Source organism: Cnephaeus nilssonii (assembly GCF_951640355.1).
Source record: "Cnephaeus nilssonii genome assembly, chromosome: 5".
Taxonomy (NCBI): Eukaryota; Metazoa; Chordata; class Mammalia; order Chiroptera; family Vespertilionidae; genus Cnephaeus; species Cnephaeus nilssonii.
In genome coordinates, this window is record NC_137076.1 from 89,844,108 (window position 1) to 89,855,343 (window position 11,236).

At 40.5% G+C, this 11,236-nt stretch overlaps 1 protein-coding gene across 1 annotated transcript; it reads right to left on the reverse strand.

The window, feature by feature from the left end:
• Positions 1-270: 270 nt before the first annotated feature.
• NMUR2 (neuromedin U receptor 2) lies at positions 271-10,952 on the reverse strand (the record flags this gene model as incomplete). The annotated part of the gene is made up of 4 exons (XM_079770287.1): positions 271-545; positions 3,667-3,792; positions 5,929-6,013; positions 10,227-10,952. The coding sequence occupies 4 exons, from the start codon at positions 10,950-10,952 to the stop codon at positions 271-273; spliced, it is 1,212 nt and encodes a 403-aa protein (XP_079626413.1).
• Positions 10,953-11,236: the final 284 nt, after the last annotated feature.

Here is an 11,236-nt window from a genome sequence, read left to right on the forward strand (position 1 = left end):
GAAAATACTCAAAGTATAGCTACCCTACTTTGCTAGTCATGTTCTCTTCATCAACTAGTGAAGGGGCTCCAGGCTGTCAAGAGGTTGTGGGTTTTAGATCCAGATTTAAGTAGCAATTTTCACATTTGTTTAAAAACACACCTAGAAATGGATATATAAGTTCGGAGAGCCATTTTCCTCCCCATTATCACATAAAAAGGCATAAGTTATGGGCTGACCCTCCCATAACTGTGGAGGCAGAGAGGAATGTCAATTCGTTGAGAGTTCCTTTCATGGGGTCTGTCCCGAATAGTGCACTGTGTGGAGGTGAGAGCTGCTGATGGACAGTTGACAGGGGAAGTGGGGGCCCGCCTCTTCAGTCAGCTCCATAAGGTGACATTCTGTCAGGAAGATGTTCCGCTGGACAGGTGGCCCTTGTGGGTGATGCTGGGGGTGCCACTGTTTGCAGGAAGGAGAGATCACACTCCGGAACGCTGCTCGGAAGCGGCGAGAGAGTAGGTTATAGATAATGGGGTTGACAGCTGAGCTCAGATAGAAGAAGACACCTGGAATGCAGGGGTTAAATAGACACACCGAGGAGACATTGAGTGAGAGGCATGCTAGGAAGAAGCATAAATGTTTAACAAAGCCTAGAATCCCCATGATTGCCTATTTTGGAAGTGATAATATATACAAGACACTAATTGGGGATACAAAATGCTCTACCAACTGTGTACATAGGAATCAAACACAGAAAGATTAAAGAGTCTTGGCAAATTTTAGGCCAGCAGGGGATCTCTCTGAGATGTTCTGCAACTTCCTTTGATCCACACTTGTTTAATTAAAGAGCATGTTCCCACGGCATTAATGAGAGATGCTTAACTATCAGAAGAAGAGAGATGTTTTTGTCTCATTGGAGTTGTGCTTAAATCTATAATTTGAAACTTGTAAGCAATGGAGGAATGGTAAGTCAGTCAAGGCATTGTCCCTGCTGAGATTCCTTATATGCTTAATATCTCTTCAAAGAAATATTTCCCAGTGCTTCTTCTTACTTCACTTTTCCCTTCCATGGTTCTTCCCACCTAATGTCCAACTTTATTAAATAACTGCATTTTTCCATTTATTTTCTCCACCAAGTGCCTTGCACACTGTCACTTTCTTGTTTGGTATATGCTCATCCTTTATTACCATATCCTATTTTATTTCCCCAAAGCCCACGAGGAGCCTAAGGTTGAGAATCAGAGGACTTAGTTTCTGATCTTGGCCTTTGCTTATTTATTCTAAGACTTTAGGCAGAATTGGCACTTCAATTTTCTTCTCTATAAAACGGGAATTATAATACAACCCTAACTCACCTCCCTGGATTATTGTGAGGATAAAATTGAGATACTATCCACAGAGAATGGTTGAGGATATAAAGCAAGTGACAGGTACTGTACTGTCATCAACATGCTCATCATTGTCGTCATTTATTTAGTTCAGGACATGAAAAGTGCCATAGGCCCTGTGCACAGAATTGGGAATAAAGGAATAGAGCAGGAAAACATTTCTATGGACTATTAATTCACTCAATAAACAAATATTGATTGAACTCTTATTACGTGCCAGGAACTTTGAGGTAAATTAGGAGGTAATGCTGTTTTCCAAGAACTTGGAATAGTATTACAGAGGCAAGATCTCTGCCCTACATCAATAATTAATATTAGAGCAATACCAAACGATATCTGTCAAGAGCAAAATATGTCATACTAATAGCCATGTTATGGAAATTCATATAATGGCATAACTGTAAAGAGTATGATGGTTATGAATGATTTAATGGTGGGTGATCAAATTCCAGCCAGACCCTGAAATGGGTAGGAGAGTTGGGCAAAAGAGGAGAGAGTTCTGAAGGTAGAAGGCATAGCATGCACAAATATGCAGAGGCAGCAATCTTTATGCCCTAGCCAGTTTGACTAAGTGAATAGAGCATCGGCCTGAGGACTGAAGGGTCCCGATTTTGATTCTGGTCACGGGCACATGCCTGGGTTGCAGGCTTGATCCTCAGTAGTGGGGCGTGCAGGAGGCAGCCGATCAATGATTCTCTCTCATCATTGATGTTTCTCTCTCTCTCTCTCTCTCTCTCTCTCTCTCTCTCTCTCTGAAATCAATAAAATATATTTTAAAAATTTATTGCAGGAATAACGCAGAATGTGCATAACTCTAATCAACCGGCTTGACAAGCATATGGTCAATGATTGGAAGTATTATAACTTGGGGATCAAAAGGCTGGTTGGAGACATTTTCTGTAGTGTTTAAGGTTTCACCTGGTTAGTACTGTAAGGGAGGGAGAGATTATATCTTACCAGAAAAATGTTATAAATACCATAATTTTAAAGTCTTAAAATGGTCATCTTGTTACATTTAGAGAGGGATAGTCAGCTAGTCAAGTCTCATGTGATCTTGTGGTGTTTGCCAGTTTATTTAGACACCCCATTTTTCTCAGATTATCTTGAAGATAAGAGCTGTAAATAATTTTGAGATTTTTGTCTAAAATAATAGTTTAACATAACAGAAAGTTTTAATGTCCAAGTATAAGCTGTACACAAGGCCTGCTGAAAATAAAAAGAGAGTGTAGAAAATAAATAATATACATGATATTCAATATACATATGAATGCTATTGCTTTAGCTCTGTGCACATCTGGAGCTTAATTTGCACAAATTGATCTTATCTTGCCTCTCTGAACCAGCTGGTGACTAGCAGAAGCAGAGGGACAGAAGTGGTGTGAACCCAAGGCTCACAGACATACTGACTGAGGAAGGGGGACCTACATAGCCATTCTCTGATCTATTTTGGGCTCAAGAACTCTGAGCTTGAAGTTAGATGATTTTGCCCCAACCCTGCTTTTACTATTTGTCAGAAGTATGCCTTTGGGCAAGCCATTTTTTTTTCTTGTGGAATTGTTTCTTCAACAGTAAAATGATGATGATAATATGTGGTGATTATAGAAAGATATATGGCATTTTACAGTTTAAAATTTCTTAGTAGCTAATATTTTATTTGCTTCTTACCATTAGCCCATATTTATACAGGGAAGGTGTTATTGCCATTTTATAATTGAGGAAACCGACATAAAGGAAGCCATCTTCTTCAGAAAATTAATGGTGGAAGTGAGATGCAAATCCAGGTCCTCTGACTTAGTGACCTTCCCACCCCTATTTCCACCACATTCTCTAGTATCTTCAACAAGCAGCGTTAAAGTAGCCTAAAGACAGACCCTGATGCACCATGAAAATAATAATACCCTTTGGTTGGCTTTCATGAGGATATAACACTTGCTAAAAACAATACAAGATTTCAGGGACATGGATGTTTAATAAATAGGAACCAATTCAATCATGTGGTCATTGGAAATAATATCAAGGCAATCACTCCTTAGACCATTTTTCTGCTATAGTCATCGTGCTTAGAGTTGAGGTCTTACATAAAGTAGCATCTAAAGTAGTGATCCGGTACATTTCTTTTGGACCAGTAACATACCCAATCGATATTTAAATAAAATAAAAAATCAAGTGACTTCATCATAGTACAGCAGGCCCCCATGATAAATCAGTAGATCCAGACAGAACCTACTGCTCTGAGCAAAATAAAGAAGCTGCGATTACCCAGATACTTGTGATGCAACCAAAGGAGCTAAGATTTTACCTGACACCACATGGATGAGGTTGAACACAACAGCCAGGGATTCAGTCCACTCCTCCACAAAGCTGAAGAAGAGCCGATCAATGTGGAATGGGGTCCAACAGATAGCAAACACTAAGACCAAGACAACTGAAAAAGAAGGATGAATGGGAGAACAAAAGGCAGTCAAAACGAGAATAAGTATCAAATGGCTACTAAGTTCATCCATTCCTTCTAGCATTTTCCCTTCCCTCTTGGTTATCATTACAGACTAACTAGGTCATGAGGAGCCTCTACATAAAATATTTAAACATACGGACGAATTATATAGGACTTAGGATCAGTTTTCTATATGATTGTACAAGATTTCTTATATAATGTAAGTCTCCTTTAGAACATTTTAAATAGTATCAAATTTATTCCAAAAACATTCTATTGTGGGAAATGAATTATGTTGCAAGTAGACTGTTGGAACCACATAAATTGGCTATATAAATACAATGGTTGTGTTCAAGCATTTGATCATAGATTAATAAAAAATTATTGACTATAGTATGAATTTATTTGTTACTCCAGTAAGAACTAAAAGCTACTCTGAATCTAATCATTTAAAATTCTGTAATGGGTGAGAGAGGAGAGAGAGAAAGAGAACAATCATAAGTATAATAATCCTTTACAAGCATCTTTTGATTGGGATGGGGGATGTGTCTATTATATTAGATGTTCCTAGACTAAAGAATTGCTTCTAGTTTCTTTTTATTTGTTTTTACTTTTTATTTTGAAATAACTATAGATTCACAAGAAATTGCACTTTCTAGTTTCTTATTTTCAGCTCCCAAGACAGCAATAGGTGCTACTGCAGTTACTCTATGGGGTGTTTAATCTCCACACATATAAATATATATTTTTTCTTCTTCTGAAGTTATGAAATATTTTCCTTTTCCAAAACATGATGCTTGAGATTTGCCTCAAAATATTCTTGTAGGGGCAAGTGAGAGACAGTGATATAGATGGAACATTATGAGTTGATAATATTTGAGGTTGGGTAATGGGTACATGGGTGTTTATTTTACAGTTCTCTGTACTTGTGAGCACACTTGAGGTTTCTGTATTCAATAGTACATATATTTCCTTTGGCATTAAACATATTCAGAGTTAAGTTATTTACCTGTGCGGTGTGGTTCAGGAATATCTGGAAGTTTCTTCTGAGTTTACCTCTCCAAGAAAAAGTCCCTAATCTGCTCACTACTGCCTACAATTCCCCGTAATTAAAATTTTAATTGCTTTAAAAATGAACCCTCCATACTAAAGGCAAATGCTTTGCAGCATATTTTATCATTGTGATTTTAACATGCATGCACTTCAAGTCTTTTTGTGAGAGTAGATTACAATCGAGGAGAAAGGGGAGCAATAATAAAGGCATGAGATTTCTTACCAGGGAAAGTCAAGTGCCAACAGGGAATAAACATTTTCAAGAAGATGAGTCTTAGAGTTGAAATGACAAACTTTGGTGACTTGCACAGGTTTTATTTTTTGTTCATAAACACCATATAGTTATGGTGAGTGTGTCATGTACATATTAGCCTGGAGGATTTGTTTCTTCCAAACCTTAGTTTTTGACTTGGAAAGTATATCATAAACCTCCTTTCTCCCATCACTATCTCCTATAGGGTAGCGCTCGATCAAATATTTTTTATCAAATGCTTTTGGGAGAGTGTGAATCAGTGCCTGGTTATGTATTTTTTAAACATTATTTATATAAAATCATGCAATGTCATAGGTACAGTGACCACATAGGGGTACTCTTGGGCAGCTGTTCTTAATCTGGAGGTAAAGTGTTTCATGGAGTCCAAGAATGGGTAGCAGGGGTTTCATGATCCCCTGAAATGAGTTATAAAATGTTTGTGTATGTGGTTTGTACATTTTCTAAATGGCGCACTCACAGTTTTCTTTATATTTTAAAATAAATACATAAAAAATAAGTTTAAAAACATCTGCTTAGAGGGAGAAAGAGATGCTCAAAAGCTCGCAGGGTGGATGTGATTTACCAAAAAGCACATAGCGTATTACAGTGAATGCAATTTAGTGTGTTGATTTGAGTGTTAAAAATGGAAACAGGAATCAAAGAGGTGCTAGAAACTTGAGTAAGCCATGGAAGACCAGACCATGATCCTACACTTCGAGAATTTTGATCCTGATACTCAGAAGCACTTTCTCAGCACCAAATGCAACTCTTTTCCTTTTATAAACACAAACAAACAAACAAAAACAAAATGGAGGACTTACATAACATTTTGGTGACTGATTTTCTGTAGGGTCTTTGAATATTTGCAGTTATTTTGTCTGCCTCAAGGGTTTGGTCTTTCTTTAGCTGCAAGGGAAGTGGAAAGAAATGTTAAGAAAGAAAACATTTTCCCTTCTGTTAGGATCTGAGAAGTGTAACTCTAACACTCATTCTCAGACCAAAAATTGAGAATTCAAATAAATGTAAGAATTTGTCAAAGTTTAACAATAAGTTGGAGGTGGAGTTGGATCTAGATCATCTAACTCAACTGGACAGGTGGATGTGGCCAAGTTGCATTACAACCATTTATCATCTGCTGTTCTATAGAACCCTTGTTATATATGGCATGTTAATAGGCATTTTATGAAAAATGTGAAATTATGAAGTGAAAAAAAAGTGTTAGATAGGCTTTTCCAGTCATCTATATAATAAAAGCCTAAGCAACCATTACAGCGGAACGACCAGAACGACTGGTAGCTATGATGCGCACTGACCACCAGGGGGCAGACGCTCAACACAGGAGCTGCCCCCTGGTGGTCAGTGCGCTCCCACAGGGGCAGCACCGCTCAGCCAGAAGCCAGGCTCAAGGCTGGTGAGTGCAGCGGCGGTGGTGGGAGCCTCTCCCGCCTCCACGACAGTGCTAAGGAGCAGTGAGCAGGTGGGCAGGTGGGTGGTAAGGAGCCCGGGGTCCTGTGAGAGGGATGTCTGACTGCTGGCTTAGGCCCACTCCCCACAGACATCCCCCAAGGTGTCCTGGACTGTGAGATGCACTGGGCCTATAGTTCATTCAGTAATTATTATACATCTATTCGAATGTAATCTATCTGCTATGTGGTGGATAGGCTGTAGAAAGCCAAAACAGGTATTATTTCTGTTTTATGAAGTCTATAGTCTCCACTGTGGGTCTTCTTTGAGCCTTTAATATGCTAATGGGCACTATGAATCTTCATAAAGCATAATGTATCACCCTTCCCCCATGACCACCTTCCACACCCTACATCTCTCACCCCAGCCTCAAGGGAGATAATGCTTCTCTGACTAAACAATACCTTCCCCAAACTCCTTTTAGTGGAATACCTAGTACTATCTTGAAAAGCACAATTTGGGAAATTCTACTTTACTAATATTACTAACAAGAGTGCACATGTTTCTGAGTTTAGAAATTATATTCATCCTTATTGGAAGAGATGGTGATTCTTTAAGTAGCATCTGAACATTTCTTTTAAAATCATATGTTTTTATTGGGTTTTAGAGAGAGAGGAAAGAAGAGGGAGAGAGACAAACATCCATTGGCTGCCTCTTGCACACCCCCTGCTGGGGATCGAGCCTGCAACCCGGCACATGCCCTGACTGGGAATCAAACTGGCACCCTCTTGGTGCATGGTTTGATGCTCAACCAACTGAGCAATATGTCTACAATCTGAACAAATTTTTTTAAATTTAAAAGTCAGTTCCATTCTGGTTGGCATGGCTGAATTCTGTTGCAATCCATAATGCATGTCCCTGAACTCAAGCATTAATGCTGTATGCAGGAGATACAAGCAGTTTGTGAGAGCTTCAGCAGAACCTCCTTCCAGATAGGAGAAACTTGCCCTGGGATTGGATATTTTCCATCTCCTTCATGTTTAATATATGGAAAGAAGCTCCGTGGAGACTTGTGTCCTGGAAGGAAGCTGCACTGACTACTCAGTTTCAAGCATACATGTGGCTCTCTTCCTTCTTCCCCCATCCTGGGATTTCATCAACCTATAGTTTCACGCCTTTTGAAGGCAGTGGGTCCCAGAGTCTATCATAACTTAAGATTTGCTAAGGGAATCAATAATAATCATCCTCAGAGTTGCTTAAGTCTCTTTAAAATCTTTTAGATCAAAATAGCCCTTTGAGATAATGTTTCCAAGTCTTTTGTTTTGAAGGTAGAGAAGCTAAAGTCCAGCAAGTAGGGGAATAATTCAACTTCATTCATTCATTCATGCATGCAGTCATTCATTCATCTTACAGTCAAGTTGGAGAGAAATATAACAAGAATTTTAAATTGGAATATGTAAGGAAGAGAAATCACCAGGAACCATGAGTACCTATACAAGGTCTAGGTGTAGCTAGGGAATCAGGGAGAGCTTCCCTGAGGAAGTGTGAATGAAGCATGATTGAAAGTGAGAGTTAGAAAGGTAAAAGGGATTGTAGTGGTAGATGGCAGGAACATTTCAGGCAAAGATAGAGCAAATATAGCATGTGCAAGGCCCAGAGCCCAATGACACAGACTAGGACCTATCTCCTGACTTCAGTCTACAGATCTTTAAACTCCTCTAGGAGTGACTTTCTAAGCAGGGAATCCTTTCATCCTTCCTGAGAACAGGAGGCTGGAAGTTGTATTACATTCACAAAGCAAATTTGGGTGGTTTCTAAGCTGTTGTCTGAGTTGTCATTTAACTCCTGATACAAGATAGCTGTAGTCTCATGACAACAAAACAAAATGAAACTCAATGTAATTGTTTAGGGTGGGGAAATGTATGTGTTTCTTACTCAAATCAAATATTTCCTCCAAATTGATCCAAGGTAAGTGATTGCTTGGTGTTGGATGAGATGGTATTGACCAGTTTGGGGTGGATATTTCTCATAGGACTCACGGTATTTGGAATCATGCAGAAGTCCTAACCCCCAAGTGAAATGCACAGAGCATTCTAAAGACATGATTGTGAGGTTCTCTGGGAAAACATATGTCTCTGGGAATATAGCGGCCAGCCCTTCAGGAGGAGACTAGCACAGTTCTCTGCCTGATTAGAGTTGCTTCTATGTCTAGACATCTGTGTACTTAGAATTTATTCTTCGTATTTCAAACTTGCCATTCACCTTAGGCCCAGTGTGTATTCACCAATGATATGAGAATATATTAATTGTTAGGACATACGTGGTGTCTGAACCAAATTGAAGCATATGATGTAAATGTGATGTCAGCTTTGTTTTTCTTTCAATTTATAACTCACATGGCTCCTACTCACACATTTTTTTCATTCTTGTTTTTTAAAGGAATCACAGACTGTTAGAGCTACAAGGAGCCTTAAATATAATCTGACGTGACCTTTTCATTTTATAAATGTGAAAAGTAATTCCAGAAGACAGTCGTGTGGCTTGCCTAAAGGCACAGTAGACTGTGAGCTTCAGACCTGAGAGTCTAAATGGCCTCACGATTGTTTCCTACACAAGCCACCTCCTTAAAAGGGTATAAAACTGTCACAGGCAGACGCCATCTCTATGAATTTGGTTGCAGAGTATACTAGGAGAGGAACGGCATAGACTTACTTCTACCCTCTTCAAAAACAGTTTCTCTCAGCTTATTTAGACTCGGAAAAAATAGAAAAAAAGGAAGAAATTGATTTACCATTATGTGCACAGAAAAGGAACCTCTAAGTATAAGATATGTTGCACAAGCAGTGATAATTTTCTATTAATCCCAGCAATCTCTTATTCACACTGCCTTCTACTCTATTTTATGTGCTCTATTTACCTCCCTAGCCCCAAATCTCCACCTTCTCAAGAGAAGGCCAAGCTGATCTGGCTTAGGGCATATTTTTGCATTTTAACCTGATATTTCAAACCTGATAGAATCAAAGCAATCACAGGAGAGTGTCTGACTGTAAAACTGTATACAGAGTGAGGCAAGAGTAGGTTTACAGTTGTTTATATGGAAAATAATATGATAATAATGGCAATAATAATAACAACAATAATACAAGAATAAACTATGTGTTTTGCGTACTCACAATTATAAACCTACTTTTGTCCCACCCTGTATTTGTCTTGGAGTATAAATGGGCGGGGATAGTTTATGTTATACTCAGACCAAGTTGGTGCAAAGGAAGATTTCAGTGCAGGCCATAGATCTGGGCAGAAAAAAAGACAGCAGGCTGTGAAACTGGCTCTCCAGGGGTGACCACCTGTGCTATTGAATGAGGCTCCACCTCAGACATACTGAATCAGAATTTCCCCAGGGGAGGGGCTTGCATATTGCTACCCATAGTAAGGTTTCTAGATAATTTGTAGGAACACCTAGGTTTGAGAACCCCGGGTATAGAGGGAAGAATAATAAAGGTGATTTAGAGGAAATAATTTATATTTTTGGGTACTATTTGTCCAACTGAGGCAAGTCCTTTAACTTCTGGGTTTCCCCTCTGAGCTCATTCTGTGTTACTCTATGCTCCTTTCCCATTCTGAATTTCTCCGATTCTAAGTTCCTCTTACAAAACTTGGAGTCAGCGAGTAAAAAAAAGGATGCTGCCCTAAGCCAGCCAGCTGGGATACTCACTCTGAGCCCCATGAGGTAGTAGAGGACACTGATGACAGTCATGGGGAGGATGTAGAAGAGGAAGGAGGTGGCCTGGATAATGAAATTATAGATCCACATGGGCTTGATGACCGTACAGGTGGCAGAGCCCGGGACCAAAGACCCATTGGGGAAGTAGTGGAGCTTGATGCCATGGAGGCTGGTGTTGGGCAGAGAGAAGAGAACAGAGAAGACCCAGATGATGCCCAGGACCCTGAGGGCCCTCCTCCGGGTGCACTCCAGCTTGGCGCGGAAAGGGTGGAGGATGGCCACGTAGCGCTCCACGCTGACCGTGGTGACACTGAGGATGGAGGCGAAGCACACAGTCTCAAAGAGGGCCGTCTTGAAGTAGCAGCCCACGGGCCCAAACAGGAAGGGGTAGTTACGCCACATCTCATAGACTTCCAGGGGCATCCCAAGGAGCAGGACCAGAAGGTCCGAGATAGCCAAGCTGAAGAGGTAGTAGTTGGTGGGTGTCTTCATAGTCTGGTGCCGAAGAATCACCAGGCACACCAGGAGATTGCCAGCGACCCCGACCACAAAAATCAGGGTGTACACCACAGTCACCGGGAGGAAGAGGTGGCTGCGCTGAGGCCCACAGACAAAGGTCAGGTAGTCCTCTGTGCTGTTCAGATATTTCTTGAATGGATCTTCCAGTTCCTGCTGGGGGATCCAGGAGACATTCTCATATTTTTCCATCATTGACATTAAAATCCAAGACCCAAGCTTCCTCTGGAAAGAGCCTCTGTCCCAAGATGAGACAGAAAGGAAAGAGAAAACAGACAGGGAAGCACAGCCCCAGTGCAGGAGGCAGGGGAGGGTGAGTGCTTTCTGCAAGGATCTCTTTTGAAGAGCCCCCGAGAGACAGAAGCCCCGCCCCTCCTTAGGCGGTGGGCCAATGAGTGTGTGTCAGGCAGATTAGAGGACAGCTGGGCTGGGCTTGCTGGCTTTGCGTGCAGGGAGCTGGAGAGGATGGGGGAGACATTTCTCTG